General features: G+C 50.6%; 7 protein-coding genes across 7 annotated transcripts; 2 read left to right on the top strand and 5 right to left on the bottom strand.

The window, feature by feature from the left end:
* Positions 1 to 1760: 1760 nt before the first annotated feature.
* PtrM4_011960 (DUF3808 domain containing protein) lies at positions 1761 to 4212 on the bottom strand (the record flags this gene model as incomplete). The annotated part of the gene is made up of 6 exons (XM_066103037.1): positions 1761 to 1821; positions 1873 to 3739; positions 3794 to 3860; positions 3923 to 3999; positions 4064 to 4081; positions 4131 to 4212. The coding sequence occupies 6 exons, from the start codon at positions 4210 to 4212 to the stop codon at positions 1761 to 1763; spliced, it is 2172 nt and encodes a 723-aa protein (XP_065965239.1).
* Positions 4213 to 4755: 543 nt separating this feature from the next.
* Positions 4756 to 5135, top strand: PtrM4_011950 (26 proteasome complex subunit Sem1; the record flags this gene model as incomplete). Its single annotated transcript, XM_001931135.2, has 3 exons — positions 4756 to 4900; positions 4953 to 5055; positions 5108 to 5135. The coding sequence occupies 3 exons, from the start codon at positions 4756 to 4758 to the stop codon at positions 5133 to 5135; spliced, it is 276 nt and encodes a 91-aa protein (XP_001931170.1).
* Positions 5136 to 5406: 271 nt separating this feature from the next.
* PtrM4_011940 (Pgk, 3-phosphoglycerate kinase) lies at positions 5407 to 6528 on the bottom strand (the record flags this gene model as incomplete). The annotated part of the gene is made up of 2 exons (XM_001931134.2): positions 5407 to 6173; positions 6225 to 6528. The coding sequence occupies 2 exons, from the start codon at positions 6526 to 6528 to the stop codon at positions 5407 to 5409; spliced, it is 1071 nt and encodes a 356-aa protein (XP_001931169.2).
* A 969-nt stretch (positions 6529 to 7497) lies between these two features.
* PtrM4_011930 (Mpv17-PMP22 domain containing protein) lies at positions 7498 to 8524 on the bottom strand (the record flags this gene model as incomplete). The annotated part of the gene is made up of 4 exons (XM_001931133.2): positions 7498 to 7569; positions 7618 to 8136; positions 8296 to 8412; positions 8462 to 8524. 4 exons carry the CDS (start codon positions 8522 to 8524, stop codon positions 7498 to 7500), a joined length of 771 nt encoding a protein of 256 aa, XP_001931168.1.
* Positions 8525 to 8999: 475 nt separating this feature from the next.
* Positions 9000 to 10891, bottom strand: PtrM4_011920 (Trs65 domain containing protein; the record flags this gene model as incomplete). The annotated part of the gene is made up of 4 exons (XM_066103036.1): positions 9000 to 9156; positions 9211 to 10324; positions 10376 to 10642; positions 10702 to 10891. 4 exons carry the CDS (start codon positions 10889 to 10891, stop codon positions 9000 to 9002), a joined length of 1728 nt encoding a protein of 575 aa, XP_065965238.1.
* A 179-nt stretch (positions 10892 to 11070) lies between these two features.
* PtrM4_011910 (FF multi-domain protein) lies at positions 11071 to 13577 on the top strand (the record flags this gene model as incomplete). Its single annotated transcript, XM_001931131.1, has 4 exons — positions 11071 to 11217; positions 11274 to 12500; positions 12552 to 13379; positions 13449 to 13577. The coding sequence occupies 4 exons, from the start codon at positions 11071 to 11073 to the stop codon at positions 13575 to 13577; spliced, it is 2331 nt and encodes a 776-aa protein (XP_001931166.1).
* A 451-nt stretch (positions 13578 to 14028) lies between these two features.
* PtrM4_011900 (uncharacterized protein) lies at positions 14029 to 16742 on the bottom strand (the record flags this gene model as incomplete). Its single annotated transcript, XM_001931130.1, has 2 exons — positions 14029 to 16634; positions 16700 to 16742. 2 exons carry the CDS (start codon positions 16740 to 16742, stop codon positions 14029 to 14031), a joined length of 2649 nt encoding a protein of 882 aa, XP_001931165.1.
* Between the last annotated feature and the right edge of the window lie 317 nt (positions 16743 to 17059).

The following is a 17059-nucleotide window of genomic DNA, read 5'->3' as shown; positions in this document are numbered from 1 at the left end:
GACTTAGGTCATCATCAGCTTCATCATGTCCCTCTGAACCAACATTTCATGATACAGAAAAGTAGAATAACCCGTAAACGTCCCACCCGTTTCTATCCCAGATTTGTTTTCCTTTTGTGACGTTTTGTTTCGTACCCCGTCCAAACTTGTCAAAAAAGTTGGTTGTAATGTTTACCTTCGAGACCTCGCTCGTCGCAGAACTCAGACACTGTGTCTCATTGAAAAGACCACAATTGCGACTTATTCTCCGATCTACAATCAATGTTTTTTCAACACATTTACCTAATCCAGGCAGTGTGCCTGGAAGATTCAGAGGCGAACGTGTGTGTTGCGTAGTTATGGTGTAGTGGTGACGAAGCCAACATGATGTGTATACCAAAGACCAAAGAAACATCAAGTCAAACCCGCATAATCCACATCTACTTACCTACTATACTCCCTCATCTCCAAGAACTTCAACACCAAAAACCAACCCACATGATCACTCAACGCTCAGCACGCCCATCAAACCTTATACCACAAACCTACCAGCAAGCCCAGGATACATACATCCGGCTTCCTGACCACCACCACCAACCCCCCTCTTCTCCATCGCCACCCAATGCCCACACCACCCACCGAGCACCGCCGAGAATAACAGCGTATTTGACCGACTAGAATCAACACTTTTTGCCCTCTGTTTCCCTTCTCGGTATCTTTGAATCCCACAGACCTGGATTACGTAGCGGACATGTCCTTGTCCATTCCCACAAAAAAATCCTTGTGCCGGGGGGTGGGGGTGGTGGGATGGGATGGGAAGTGCGGCATCGCGGCCGGGGCAGCACATCGGTCGGTTCGGTCGGTCTCTCCAGTTGGGTGGTAAGGTGGTGGCGAAACACACAGAATGAGCCCGTAGTCGGGGGCCATTTTTCTCGCCGAGATAAAAAAAACAAGGACCGGCTGCCAAGCCTGCTGTTTCTGCTTTGGTATGCCGTGGTTGGCTGGTCACATCGGAAAAGGGAAATAAGGACACCGATTAAGTAATCATTACGATTCACAGCTTGTGGGTTATGTCCGAGATTAGTCGCTTGTGGCGACGCAGGTAGCATCGGCCCATCATCTGTGCCGTACCCCCCGACAAAGTCCGATTATCACCGAGGCCGTTGAAGTCATAATGGCTCCGTTGAAACAGTGATTTGCCCGAAAAAGAGCGACCGGAATCCATGGATTTTGGCTGTTGGGCATCGAAATTTCCTGTTGGGGTAATAAGGGAGGCGAAAATGTGGGTAGAGTGGCGGATTTTGATCGTGGGGAAAGTTGCACATGTTGTGAATGTTTGGCTTTTGGTTGTAGTAGTTGTTCGCGACTCTAGGTTAGGTGTTTGCAAATATGCTACGAATTGCCATGTTGGCACAACACCTTTCCACCACCCCACCCGAACTGAACTCTTGGAACACACGCACACTTTCACTCAAACTCAAGATTCAACGGGCCATGGTCAAATCTCAGGGTCCAAAAAGCCGCCGAACTCGCCGACTATGATCGATACATTTCTGTGAATTTGCCCAATACAGTCACTACATGCACGTACCTTGGAACGCAACCGTGGAGGGGCAAAAGGGCTGGGGCTATTGGCCACGGCCAAATTAATCACAGGCCGGTTAGGCGTGCATGGTTGCATCTGGGCATACACTGTTGCAGTTTTCATCTCATATTGCTCGTATGTCTTTGTCGCATCTTTGTACTTCAAATGGTTGCTTTAACCACCACCGCAAGACCGCTCAGCACTGTACGCCCAACTTCCGCAGCGTCTCTTTTCCTGTCGTAATCTTCATGCCAATTCTATGCTGTTGTTAGCATGCACAAGTACAGAAACAAGCCGTGTACACATACCTAGCATCCAAATCGAATCCACCCCATTTGGTGACCTCCTCAAGCCAGTTCTTGCATTGAACCAGCAGTTCAGGATGATCTTCAGGATGGCCATCCACATCGGCCTCGCGCCAAACATTAGCAGCCATCTCATACCGCGCACAAGGCGCACTCCAGTTGTCTTTGAAATTGCCGGTTAGAAGTGCACGGTCAACGGGCAGAACTTCCTGTTCTAGGATGGCTTTAGCCTTGGCTGTCTGATCCATGTTCCTCAAGGTAGCCGCACGAAGTACATTGAGAATAGACTTCTCATCCGGACCTTCTTTCTCCCAGTGTGGATTGGCAGCTGATTCACTCCATGCCAGATTAGCCAGAGAGACCTGGAGGTGGTCGTCTCGCATCCGCTTGTACCCGTTCCAGAAATAGATCATTTCTTCGAGCGGAGACACTCCAACCGCGTCCACAAGATCGCAATCCCATGCTTTTGCTCTCGCTTCCCATTTCTGGATCTTGCGGACAACGAAGACGTCAAATGGTAGCTGACGTGCCATGAACTTCTTCTTGCCAGTGTTTGGGATAACCATCTTCATGTACTCCTCTGCCTTTGCGCCATACTTCTTCGCTTCCACCGGATTTGTTGTCTTGTTCCGCCTATATAGTTCCACATACGAGGCGGCAATAATGTGGTAGTACAACCCATGACTCCAGTTGTTGAGAGTGGCGCACTTTGCAAATGCCAAGGCGGACGCTTCGTACTCATGCATGTACATGTTGTTGAGACTGCGTTCGAACCAGGATAGGGCTTCGAGTTGTTTGAGTTTTGATTCGCCCGCCTCGGCGATGAACTCAACCGCCTTCTCTAGCTTTTTTTCCGAGGCGAGCATTCGCGCCTCTTCAAGCAGCCAAAGATGGCTCTTTGGGTATCTTTCGCGCATATAACGGAGCAAAGCTATGCACCGTTCCTTGGGATATGCACCTTGGCCTTTGGAAGGTATTATATCACAGAAATTCGTGAATCCGTTCAGATAGCCCATCAGCACAACACCGGCCATGGCGCCGTGAATGTTGTGGAACTTTGTAGCTTGCCACAGCATTCTCATACCTCTTTCTCTATCGCCAGTGAAGCCGACTATCTTCAGTAAAGAAGCAAAAGATGGTGGTATGAAAGAGAGAATGAGCAGTAACATGCCAAAGCAAAAGTTGGATCCGGAAAGAATGAATATGTCTACAGGTTTATCACTGAAGTTCGCAATATCGGCCCCTGGCGTGCCTTCGTCGTTCAAAGTGAGCCGTTCGAAGTATTCGATGGCGTTTGGTATGGAGTCGGCCGGGGTTTGCTTTTGTGCGTTGTTTGTACCAACAGAAGTCTCTTTTTCAGTAGCGAAATTGAAATGACCCATGTACTCTAGTGGTGTCTGATCTCCAGGACGGTCTTCTGCGGCATCTACAAAGTCGATGTCGTCGTCATCATTGTCCTCGGCTTTCTTTGGCTCTGAAATAGCCTTGTTGACATGTGGTTCAGTTAGTGGAGTCGCCTGGTTGGGATTAGCAGCCGAAGCAGCCGCTGATGTGCTTTTAGAAGTAGCAGGGCGAGATCGTAGAGAGTTGACGCTGCTTGTGCTCTTCTTGTTCACAAACTTCTTCTCGTTCTCCATCACACTTTCCAGTGCAATGTATGCCTTCCTCAGCTTGTAGAAGCTTTTGATCGCTTCCGTCAAACTCTCGTTGAGTACACCGACAACAGCACTCATCAGCTGTGCCTCTGCCTGGCATACGGCGTATTCGGTACCTGGAGGGTATATGGCTGATTGATAGGCGCTCGAATCTTTCCCGGCCCTTCTTTGGTATTCATACGCGGAATTCTCGGCCACGGACAAGGCGTTGGCGGCTACAGTTCTCATCAGTCAACATATATGATAGCACAATGGGTAGGTGGACCGACCTTCGCGCACAATTTCCGGTTCAAATCCTAATGTCGCCCTCATGAAGACACAGACTCCGGCCCCCAGCTATGCCATATAAGTCTAGAATAGAGTATCATTTGCCCGCAGGCTGGAAGGCGGGCACTCACCTGATGAAAAGGCGAACTACCTTTGTTGAGATGTTCTTCCGCGCTCTCGATATCGTCGGCCATGATATAGGTGACGGCTGTGCTCGCGTGTCGTTAGTCCTATCCCAGACGCCATTCAAGGCGGTTACCGAGAGTTCGTACCACTCATGGCATCCTGTACTACACTATGTCAGTGATTGCTCCAAGCTGCCAACGTTGAAAGACGCACTCTGTGCAAGTTCACTCAAAGAGTCTAGGCTCTTTGCATGTCCGGGCGTATGGCCCTTGAGCCAACCGCCGACTTTGAACATGTTGTATAGAGGCCGAGGACGGAGCAGGTTTCAGCAAAAGAAGGTAGAAAAGAAAGACTGGGGGACTCGGAAGGAACGATATAATGCATTCAGGCAACACGGACAAAGTTAACTCCTTGGCTAAAGCGCTCAGCAAGCGTCTAGCAACCTACTAAGCCGTGCAGACAACGCACCTACAGCTTCGTCCGGCAGCTCGGAGCTAAACGAAATACGTCATGGTCATTCCCGCTTCCCGTAGTCCATCCTCCAATCCCCATAGGTGCTGTGAATTGGGGGCTCAAGGATCTGACGGATGATGGTGAAACAACCGATTTTATACGAGATGGAACTTTCCCGGAGCCAAGCTGCACGCGTCGAAGTCGATACCCCGCGAACTGGTTTCCATGGGCGCCACGTGATGTCGCGCTAAGCTTTGCGGACAATCGCCGCCTCCTCCGCCAGTAGAGCCGCATCACGAAGCACCTGAAAGCACAACACGACTCAGCCATCCATATAGCCACCAAACATACTCCCCACGTCAACTGCATCTCCTAAACTGCCACAATGTCCGGATCAGCGCAAGGAAGCAACGAGATGAAGAAAGCCGTGGCCAACGACTCCAAGAACGGCGAGCAACCACTAGCGCCTGAGAAGAAGCCCACCGCACAGCTAGAGGAAGACGACGAATTCGAAGACTTTCCTATAGAGGGTAAGCCACTCCTATATGAAGCGCGTACATAGTAAGCTAACGGCATGCGTAGACTGGGCAGAAGAGGAGACACAGATCCCCAACGGCAACACACATCTGTGGGAAGAGAGCTGGGATGACGATGACACAAACGACGACTTTGCCGTACAGCTGAGGTGAGAGATACACGATACAAAATTCCTGGGAGCGCGGGCTAATGATGCATAGGGAGGAGCTTAAGAAGCTAGGCAAATGAGCAATACCCCCGAGCAGTCGACACGAACAAGAAGCGATTACATTTCGGATGACGGCACGACAACAAAGCTAGAACAGTACGAGGCGATCAGTAGTGCAGGACTGAGGAGTTGCCCTCACCAATGCCCTCCAAGCATCACATGCATTGAGCTACACGATGGAAATGCGGTTTCTTTGTATTGAACCGGAAAGGGCTATAGCTACACAATCACAACTTCGAAGATATACCTTCCATAATCTTGAGCAGTTGTTCACTTCGCCAAGCGAGTGATTTACTTACTTGACAGGGCAGACACACCAGGCAGATCCTTACCTTCAAGCAACTCAAGCGACGCACCACCACCTGTAGAAACGTGAGACAGCTTGTCTTCTACACCATATTTGGCCGCAACAGTGGCTGTGTCACCACCACCGATGATGACAATCTTGCCGCTCTGCGCAGCTTCGACAGCAGCATCAAGCATCTCCTTGGTACCCTTGGCAAACTTGTCGAACTCGAACACACCGGCGGGACCGTTCCAGAGAATAGTCTGTGCCTCACCGATGGCCTCTTTGTATAACTTGATTGACTTTTCACCGCAGTCGAGGCCCATCCAGCCATCTGGAATACCGTCCTTGTCTTCAGCGTAACCGGTCTTGGCATCCTTGTCAAACTTATCGGCGGTGATGTAGTCGACGGGCAGAACAATCTTGACGTTGTTCTTCTTGGCCTTCTCAACAAGGTCCTTAACAGTCTTGCTGCCAGCCTCATCAAACAAGCTGTCGCCAATTTTGACGCCCTCTAGAGTCTTCTTGAAGGTGAAGGACATGCCACCGCAGATGATCAGGCTGTTGACCTTTCCTAGCAGGTTGTCGATCAGCTGAATCTTGTCTGAGACCTTGGCACCGCCGAGGATGGCGAGGAAGGGTCGCTTGGGCTCCTCCAGAGCCTTTGCGAAGTAGTCAAGCTCCTTCTTGACGAGGAAGCCAGAGGCCTTCTGTGGAAGATCGACTCCGACCATGGAGCTATGTGCGCGGTGGGCAGTGCCGAAAGCGTCGTCTGTAATTGATCAGCATCGTGTATTATTGATCAATCTTCAAGACCACTCACTGATGTAGACGTCGCCTAGGGCAGTCAAGCCCTTCCTGAACTCCTCAACCTTGCTCTTGTCTACCTTCTGCTTCTTGCCCTCGTCATCCTTGAAGCTACCCTCCTCTTCAGCGTGGAAGCGCAGATTCTCAAGTAGAATAACCTGGCCATTGCTAGCCCCATTGACGGTGTCCTCGACCGACTTGCCCACACAGTCATCTGTGAAAGTTACGCTCTTGCCAAGTAGTTTCTCTAATTCAGGTATAACTGGCTTGAGACTGTATTTGGCGTTGGGCTTTCCGTCTGGGCGGCCAAGATGCGACATGAGAATGACTGCCTTGGCTCCATTCTCAATGGCGTGCTTGATTGTGGGGAGGGCGCCGACGATGCGCTGGTTGTTGGTAATTTTTTTGTCCGAGTCTAGAGGGACGTTGAAGTCGACCTGATCATCATCTGTCAGAGGCGCAATTCAAATGAGTTTTATCTCCGAGAGCTTCACTTACGCGGATGAGGACGCGCTTGCCCTTGAGATCGACGTCGGCAATCGACAGCTTGTTGGAGAGAGACATGATGGGTATATGGTAGATGCTGCAGCGGTTTGTGATCAGCGAAGCTGTTCTTAAGTAGTTTATCAACTATATGTGTACAGCAAGAACTTACGTCGAAGGATTTGTGGCGAGAAGAAGATGCGCGGGTGATGTTTAGTGTTTGTTGTTGAGCTTCAGACTGTCATGGACAGGCTTGGTGGGGGTGCAGCGGGGCAGTCAGCCCACAGGTTCCTCTACATGCAAAGCTACTCAAACCTTACGTAGCCATCGAACCACATAAAACCGCGCAAACTAAGAGCTAATTAGCAGAAGTAAAATCCTTTTACTGTTTAAATGCCTCTCAAGGTGCGCGGCCAAGCCCACTGTCTTCCCAATTCCCGCGGCCGAGAGTGAGCTTTGGTATCCGAGTATGGGAGCTAGGAGACGGAGCGTACCAAACATCCCGGCGAGTATCTCTCTGGCAGCATTCTTTCACCGGATTCCGGATTGGGCACAGACCTCCATCACAGAAGCTGAGACAGACAAGAATATCGACATAAATTACCAGTTCGATTTAACCAAATTGAATGTTGTACATGCACAACAACCCCGAATCTATAGCCGATTGCCCTGACGCCACGGAAATGCCCAACCCAGTATGCAAACACGCAAAAACCTCAAGGGGGAATCAAGTGATATTGTCACGACTCAACTTATCGTGCCCAGCACACTTGTGCAAGGGAATATGTTCGCGTAGATTGAGGGGCTTAGGCTTCATCGGCCGAGTTTGTCAAGGACAAGTAGGCCGTCCAGGCAATTCCCACGGTCGACACAAAAGGCTGGTGCAGAGTTAGTATCGTCAAGAAAACAAGGGTTCCGAAACTTACGATCTGGTATTGAATAGGCATGACCCGAAAGTTGATGATTTGGACCGCCGGCCATACCATGTAATTGGCCTTGAGCGCGGGCACATAGACGTCCTGGAACTTGCGCTGCACAGCACGCTTACCACCTCCCTCAGCAACTGTCATGAAGGTAAAAAAAGCCGCCAAACCAGCTGGAGCAAACAGAAATTGGTCAAAAGCCACGCGCTTCAATGCTGGCAGCCATGTAGCCGTCTTTGTAACTGGGAAGGTCGACGACAGGAAGCGGAACCACCTGTGCTGAATCGGCGACATGAGGAAACCGTACGACATGAATCTCGTGGTGCGCTCGAAGTCGAAAGGTGGAGGGAGTTTCTTCGAGTCAGGAATGAGGTCGTTGTCATTGAGGGGGTTCCGCCTGTCGAGGTCATGGATCTCAATCGCCAGGAAGTCATCCTTGGCTGGCCCTCCCTTCTTGCGAACTGCGCGCTCCCGCACAGCTGTCAATGTCTGGGCTACTGTGTCTGCTATACCACCCAACACCTGTGACTAGCATTAGCATTGCCTTTGATGCAATGTTTGTAACGATTTCAACATAGGCGCAGTGCCTATCGCGAGGTTTGATGCCGAGGCCGCGCGCGACACACGGCGGGCTGGTAAATGCGCATGTATGCTTCGTAGTAGAAAGAGGGAAAGACGTACAGCGTTGGTTATCATCGTGGTCAGAACCGGTCGCGCAGCATAGTACTGGTTGTACTTGCGCGTGAGTAAACTCACAGCAGCCATTTGCAAGAGGAATACTATCGAATGTAACAGCGGCTGATGGGTATTAGTCGGAGACGGGGATGCCGTTGGTGATGCTGCTCACAATCTTTCCGTAGATCCAGCGGCTGTTCAGCTGGTAAAGCAATCTGTGTCTGGTGCTGTTCATGTCGGCTAGGTATGGGTCCTGTGAAAAGCTCTGGGTGTAGCGTTGCTGGAGGGCCCGATGACGTTGCCGAAACGTAGGCGCAAGGTCCGTGTGCAGCTATAAGTGGTCCTATCTGTTATCTGTCGGCTATTAGGCGCGTCAAGGCAAGCGAAAAGGTTGGTGTGCTAGTATCGCCAAAAGTGCTGTTTGTACAATGTCGCAGTCGCAGCCTGGGGTTAGATGTGCGGAGTAGGTCTTGGTGCGAGTGGCGGAGAGTTTCACAGGCCGGACCCGATGACGAGTTTCACACATCAACCTAGTTGCCAGCGCTTATGGGCTCGTGCCATTTGGCATCTCCGCAGCTTCTACACAGGGTCCGATTTTTGTTTGCGACATGCATACTTTACATGTCACGAGCATGTTCTAGTAGATTCCAACAGACATCCTGATGCAAACATGCTGCTAGAAAAAACAATAAGCCAAGTAGTATTACAGCTTATGGTGCTACGGCAATAATGCTGGGCAAGTCACGAATGTCTACAGCTTCATTACTGACCAAGTCCACGACTCGTATAGACTCCACAGACAAGATACCGGCAGTAAGCGGAAGAAGCTTGAGATCAGCCGTGTAGCACGAGCCAGGTGAAAGCTGCCTGCATACAGTTAGCACCAAATTACATGGTCAAGTACTGGTAGTCGTCACTTACCCCAGGCGAATATCAGTCGTCAAGCAGATCAGATCCGCTGTCTCCATTCTCGCACTCTTCTGCTTTGCATACACGACGTTTTCATCAACCACAGCTGTCGCAAGCAACTCTTTCTTGTCTACCCGAGGACCGCCTGCAGACGATGTTGATGGATGTGATTTGTGCCTCTCGACATCTCTCGATCTTTTCACGACGACCAAGATCGCCAGCCTCCGCATCTTGTCGGATCGGTTGACTATGAATACATCCCATGTGAATATCTCGCCAACCCGAACACTAGGTGGCCCAGATACTGTGAGAGTGATACTGACCACGTCGTTGCTCGAATTGATCTGCCCAGCCTGATCTTGTATCTCTGGAGCTGGAAGAGCATCTGGATTGGATGCAGTCACGCTTTGAATTGTTGAACTCCTCGGTCGATGAATGGGCTTGACCAAACTAGATGACTGTTCGTGTGCAAAATCAACAGGCGTTTTCCATTCAATGGCAATGTCTGGCCGGCAATTGCTGCTCATAGTGACATTGGCCTCGACATTCAGCGTCAAATAGTGACCCTTGCTCCCGAGTGCAGGCGTCCCGTCAGGACGAAGATCCGGGCTGATCTTATACAGATATGTCAGTTGGTCACCGGGCTTGTGACTTATCATCGTATCTTGGTCATGGCTCAACTCCTTGACCTTGCCACCATGTAAAGTCAAGCGAACGCTTTTGATTCTCACATCATACGTAGCGTATTGAGCGACTTCCAGATCCAGAGAAGCCATCAGAGAGAGGTCGCTCAATGATGTCTGGATTTTTGAATATCTCATTCTCCAGATCAACGGTGGTAGCACACGATACAGAGGCTTTTGCCCGTGTCGAATAGGGCGAACCATTTCTCTCGCAATCGGAGCGTTTGGTGTGACCTTGCTGATCCGCATCGCTGAAAGGCGTGGATGAATACCAACAAGGGCGGGGTCATGTTCAAATGCCTGAAGTAGATTCAACGGCGTCGGAACTAGGCTTGGAAGGTACTCGTCTTCAATAATCTCTTGCTTGGGCCTTTCTGTGGGTTTGAAGGATGCTGTAGGCTGAAAGTATACTGCAGGTTTGTGGAATCTGCCCTGAGGACGAGCTACTCGAAATCAGACACTGAAAATACGTCAAATGAGTGCATATAGCTTACCTATGAAGATATCCACCTTCCAAATGACATAGGTATGAGCGGCATCTCCTTCTTCATGGTTGACGATTGTAGGCTCATCTGTATCTTTGATGGTACCAGAATAGAGAAGTTCTTTCAGAGGTCCAGCTTTGGGGTCCTGTTCGGGAATCGGGGTGGTGCTGAATGCAAAAGCCTCCACTTTGACGACAAGTCTTGCAAGATACGACTTCAATGTGGCATCCTCGAGAAGTGGCGTTCGGAACACGATATACACAGCTAGTAGTTCATCTAGAAGCCTACGCATGAGTAAGAGACATGCGAGTTCATGGGACTTGCTAAAGACGTACCAAGTAAAAGCACATTTCTTTGCGAAAGCAATGGCAATATGGAGCCACTTTCATCTGTTGTTCCAGCCCAAGATTTGATGTCGTTCTTGATGTCGACATTCGAACTTGCAGGGACGACAGCTTCCAACACCGAGCTCTCGACAAATTCAGAGCTTCCACGCGGCAGTGCTTCGGCAACGTCTGTAGTCATGACTGTCCCTAGGTAGGTAAGTCGACGTAGACGGTGAGAAGCGCACGTGAATCCGGTGCCTGAGCTAGTGTATGATTTGGCGCTAGTGCTTAGCGTCGGTTGCGTCGAATTCGTTCTCACATTCAAAGGTTCGCGCGACAACACCTGCAGTCATCGCGCAACCTTGAACAACCAGCACAATGAATGGTTACCCGCTCCCAATGATACCGCCTCCAGGTCCCGTATGGACGGCTGCGACAAATACAGACGGTAGAGAATACTACTACAACACCATCACCAAAGTTACTACGTGGGAAAAGCCCGATGAGCTCAAGGACGACGTAGAGGTAAGCAATCTGAATACCCCCTTTCTCTTTAGCAACAAAAGACCAACAGAATTTAGCGCGCACTCCCCGGCTCCGGCTGGACAGCTCATGTGGCAGATGGCAAACGGTACTTTGCACGCATTGGCACAAATGAAACGACGTGGACTATACCCGAGGCTGTCCAACAGAAAATCGACCAGGCTAGGCAGAACCAGATGCCCCCGCGACCCCCTCCTGCAGGACCGTCTGGATGGGCAGCAGGGCCGCCTTCGAGTGTTACTCCCTACGAAAACAGGCGCCCCGAGCGCGACGAGTACCGCCCCGACCGACACGACCGCCGGGATGACCGTGAGCGCGATCGTGAAGCTGGCTTTGGTGGCGATCGACCCAACATCAGCTTTACAGTGGGTACTGAGCTTCAATTCTCTAGCCCGCAGGAGGCAGAGGCGGCCTTTATGAAAGTGCTTAAACAGATGAAAGTACAGCCTGACTGGACCTGGCAGCAAGCTGTGCGCGCCGGTATTCATGATCCCAACTGGCGCGCCATCCCCGAACCAGAGAAGCGCGAGGAGGCTTTCAGGAAGTACTGTGACGATCTACGCGCTCAAGAGAAGCAGAAAGAGCTGGAACGCCAGGCCAAATTGCGCTCTGACTTTACCGCCATGTTGCGCTCGCACCCCGAGATCAAGTACTACACGCGCTGGAAGACAGCGTTGCCGATCATCGACCAAGAAACCATCTTCCGATCTGCCAAAGACGACACCGAACGAAGGGCTCTATTTGAGGAGTACATCATTTCATGCAAGAAGGCACACGAAGAGGAAGAGGCACAGAGCAGGCGATCCGCTCTCGAACAAGTAATGGGTCTGCTCCAGGGTCTAAATCTGGAGCCTTTTACTCGCTGGCAGGCGGCCGAGGAAAAGTTGGAGCGCAACGACGAGTTCAAGAGCGAGAAATTCCAAACCTTGACTCGCATCGATGTTCTGAACCAGTTCGAGACGCACATCAGGCATCTTCAGCGCGAACACAACGATCGTGTTCAGGCCGACCGACGTATCAAACGTCGCATAGAACGCAAGAATCGCGACGGATTCCTAGAACTGTTGGAGCAGTTGACCAAGGACGGTGTACTGCGTGCTGGTACCAAGTGGAAGGACATCCATACGGTGATTCAAGATGATCCTCGCTACACGGCCATGCTCGGACAAGAGGGATCCTCGCCGCTCGATCTGTTCAGGGATGCTTTGGAGGTAGAAGAGGGCAAGTTCCGTTCTCTGCGCCGAAGAGCGCTGGACGTGCTCGAGGTAAGTCTATTCATATACCCATTTGCCGGCCCTGACTAACTGTGTTGCTAGCACGAACGCTTCGAAGTTACAACGTCTACCCCCGTGGAAGATTTCCTAAGTGTCATGCGAAAAGACGTTCGCACCGCTGATATTGACGAACAGTCCATGCACAGCATCTACAACTACGTGCTCTCGAAGGTGAAGAAACGCGAGGAAGATGAACGTCGAGACGTCGAATCCAACGAGCGCTACGCTGTAGACAAGCTCCGCTCTGTGATCAAGCATCTTGATCCACCAGTGTCGCTTTCAGACACCTGGGAAGTGGTACGTCCCCGCGTTGAAAAAACAGACGAGTACCGCGCACTGAAGTCAGATACCCTTCGCGAGTCGGCCTTCGACAAGTTTATATCCCGCATGAAGGAAAAGGAGAGTGATCGTCGGGACCGTAGCAGACGCGATGATCGCGATCGTGATAGGGACAGGCGCGACCGAGACCGTGAGTATCGCAACGGTCATTCAGACTCCCACCGACGTCATCGTACGCGTACTCGCTCACCTGAACATGACCCATACGCCGCGGAGCGCCGCAGAGCAGTGCAAGACAGGGAGGCACGCTACAGAAATAGTGACGGCACAGGTTTGTCTCCGATTCCCCGCCGCGAGCGTCGAGATGACGATCGCTACGAGCGCTCTCGCCGCAGTCCTGGTGGTGATCACTATGGACGCGAGCGCCGTGAGCGCGAAGCGGAGCGTGAGCGATCTTACGTCAGTAGAGCCGATCCTCGCGAAGCAACCGTCAGTCTGCTAGACTACGGCGACAGTGGTGGTCGCACTTCGTCTGCCCGCCGCCGTCGGGAGAGCGATGAGAGTTCTACTAGGCGCGATCGCGACACCAAGGTACGGAAGAAGATTCCTATCCCATAACGGCCCAAGTCTTTTGAACGGAGTATCATACTGACCTTGCAGCGTGCTCGCTACTCCCCTCGCGTCGAGGGAAAGTCCAAAACTCCCGTTCCCGAGCCGACTGTGAAGAAGGAAGAGGAAGACCGCGCCCTCCGTAGTGGGAGCGAGGAAGGTGAAATTGAGGAAGATTAGAGGTCTTCTCGCGTTCACCGCTCCCGAAGGAAACGAGCGATGGTTATCACACCCGCGCAGTTGTGTGCCAAGAGGATCCAAAGTGAGTAGTGCGGCCCTTTCGTTATTTATTTATTAAGATTTTAGCTACGCTGGTATCCCAGTGTTTTCTTGGTCTTATGTATAATAATGCCCTAAAATCAGAAGCTACCAGAAAAAGAACGACCTCGTCGCATCTAATGACGTTGATATTGTGATGTGTTGGTCATGTTATGTCGATTGTAATGATATGGACTGTTAATTTGCATGTTGTCACTGTGGATGTCGATAGCGGATGAGCTCTAGGTGACATAAAATACTGATTATACTAGTTTACAAAGGTCACTGCAGGCGCTAGACACGAATACTAGGTGCTTACACATACTGTCAAGGATTGATGTCACCTAGGTGCAACAGCAAATTAACCAACAAACTACCTGTTCATAGCCCTCCAAAAATTGCTCTTCCTCTTCTGTTCTTCTCCCCAGTTTTCATACAGCCTCTTTGCATTCCACTGTCCATCGTAGTCAAAAACCATCTTCATCGGCCCAATCTTGCCAAGAAGTTTGACCAATCCGCCCTCACCCTGCCAGGTGTTGAACTCACCCGACTTCATCAGCACATCCTCATACGCAGACGTCTCAATGAGCATGTTCACGTTACGAAGATGTCTCCTCCTGTTTGAGCTTTGGATTTTGGATACTTCGAGCCACTCGCCTGATTTCAAAGTGCCGAATTCCGGAGTTTCTGATTGAATGGCCTGGTCGATGATCCAGAGCGCGAACTCGTAGAAGTCGGCGTCGAAATCGTTGATGGGACAACTTTTCTCGTTGTTGCTCAACAGATAGCGTATGCCGGGGATGAGCTCTTCACAGCAGGTGCGTGTGAAGCGAGGCCAGTCAAAGTAGAGATCGATCAAGTCACCACGGAGCCAGTAGTTGCCGAGGTCTCGTAGTAGAGCAGAAAAACGAGGTTCGTTCTGGAGTTGGAATGGTGGACTGGTCTTGGCTATCTCAGGCGAGGTGTTGTACTGATCGTAGAGCCTTGTCTGATTGGCAGAGTCGCATACAAAGCGACGGAGGACGTGGTAGACACTGTCTGAAGTTTTTTCTTCCATTTGATCAGCCAAGACATTACCCAAGAGACGCGGGTTCTTGAAGAGGCGGGCACGGTCTGGTCGACATGTTTCTCTGGCGGTGTTGATGGAAACGCATCCATTGGCCTTTTTTAGCTTTGATTTGCACTGAGTCAAGGTTGTGGGTAGGCCTTGTCCGCCGAATAGGTAGGCTACGCCCTGTCTGTGAATGGCAAATTCCATATCTGGCCACCGAGGTAGATCGGGCTGAATCAACCTGCCAGCGATGTAGAGATGGGCGAGCCAAGTCATCTGCTTTATCTGGTCCTGTGATCCTTCAAAGCGTAATTCGAGGATGCGAGAATAAAGGTGGTGCTTCATAAGTCCGCAGCGCACAGGATGACGCTTTAAGAAGTAGAATTCTTCTTGTTGAAATGGGGTCCAAAATCCGGCAGTAGTCGTGTCGCTGGTACTCTTGATTCCAGGACTGTCGTGGAGAGTGGACGCCTTGAACGTATCGAACTCTACTGCTAATGGAAGATGTTTGGTGATCATCTCAATGACCTCGTGACATTGTTTCTTCTCAGCCACGTACCGCCCGTCTGCCCCTTTACTGCCATCAAATCGTTTTCTCCACATCTTGACTTCTTTCTGAATCTCTTCGAATGGCTGGCTCTGTTTGGGGCCAAGTGTGGTTTGAATCTCGAGGAACAGCTGGATGCCAAAAGTTGTCCAAAGGGGAATTTCGCGAGGCTTTTTGATCATAGTCTGGACACCCAGGCTGATCTCGTCATGTCTGCAAACGGAGAGATCTTCCCAAGTTCTTAGCGCAACTTGGTATTGAGGCATTAGCTCAATGGTGCGGAACATATTCTTTGGCCACCATGGGTGAACCGCCTTGATTCTTTTGATATCCGGCTCTTGTATACCTCCAGGTGCAGATATGAGAGCATGAAGATGAAATCTGATGCCACAGAAGACTGAATGGAAGAAGATCTCCTCTGTGCCCGCTGGCCCTTCGGTGCTCTTTCTCTCCAGTATGCCATGATGGCGGACCATATCAGGCTTGACCAACTCCTCTTGTGGATTCATATCAAACTCTGCTGATTGACAATGGTACGCCACAGCAGGTAGTGTCCAGACCGGATATGTCCAGACCGGATATTTCTTCGGACGGATAACCAATTCTTCGAAATCAGCTTCTGCTTGTCGCGCCATGTCAATCGCTATGTTGGTAGCGAGAGAAGGCACGACCACATCAATCTTACCATCCCTATAAGCTGCCCATAGCTTGACCACAATCTGCAGGATATTGTGTAGCTCGTTGAGGAGCATCAGGATTTGGAAATGAAATTCGTCCTCGATCTCTGCCTCCTCTATATCCACCTGAACAGGTGGAATATCAGGTAAGTCGTCCTCGGCATCTTCGTTGGATTCCGTTGTTTCTGTCTCGGCCGATTCAGAGGCTTCCTCAACATTGAGTCCGGCGAAGCTATTCTCCATGGTCATGTTGCCAGATCCGCGCTCTCCAGGGACAGTAGGCTTTCCCTTTCCTCGAAGGCTCTTCACAGTGACATAAGGTTTCAGCTTTTCGTAAGCCCTTTCTATGACAGATATGAAGTACTCGTGCGTCTTATCTTTATGCAGATTCCGCTTCTGTCTCGGAAGCTCCATGTGTTTCTTGTTGACTTCCCTACGACCGCTGATGACACGGTCAAAGACAGCCTCCACACTTGCTGGAAACTTTATTTTGGACGCATTCTTCGAGATTATTTCGGCCATCGGTTCAAATTCGTATGTCTCGAGGAGGTACCTGGCGGCTTGCTGGCCATCTTGCAACGTGGACGTGCTGGACGACGTGCTAGACTCAAAAAATGAAGCCTGTAGGTTTGGCTTGGGCGTTCTCTGGAATCCGCATTCCGTGGCCTTTTGGAGCAGCCATGATGCTAGATAATCGGTGTCCTCTTTTTGTACGTTAGCGGTGACGCGGCAGTACCCGGAATGCCACCGGATGAGGACTATGTGTCACCTTTGTATTTTCGCACACTGGATTTGATTTGGAGGTTACGCATATTGTGCGTATCTGTAGAAGGTTACTTGGTGAAAGTTATAAGTTATGAAATTACGAGGGAATTTGGGAGCAGACTACAAAAGTGGCGTGAGTGTCAAATTTATGAGGAGCAACCCAGGCACCGTTGAGCTGGTCTAGGAAACACCCTTGTCGATCTCCAACACAATCGCCAGGGTGTGTTCTTGTGCAAGCCCGAGAAGGGCGTGCCACAATACGAGCAGTTCATATTTACCTCATCCGCATTAGGAAGAGCCCTTTAAGTGGCTGTTGTTACATGGGTAGGGTAACAAAGACGTCCAGAGTCATCAAGCAACCATG

The sequence above is a fragment of the Pyrenophora tritici-repentis genome, chromosome 1, assembly GCF_003171515.1.
Source record: "Pyrenophora tritici-repentis strain M4 chromosome 1, whole genome shotgun sequence".
NCBI classification, from domain to species: Eukaryota; Fungi; Ascomycota; class Dothideomycetes; order Pleosporales; family Pleosporaceae; genus Pyrenophora; species Pyrenophora tritici-repentis.
The sequence above is the reverse complement of the archived record's forward strand: the minus strand, read 5'-3'. Positions and strand labels throughout refer to the sequence as shown.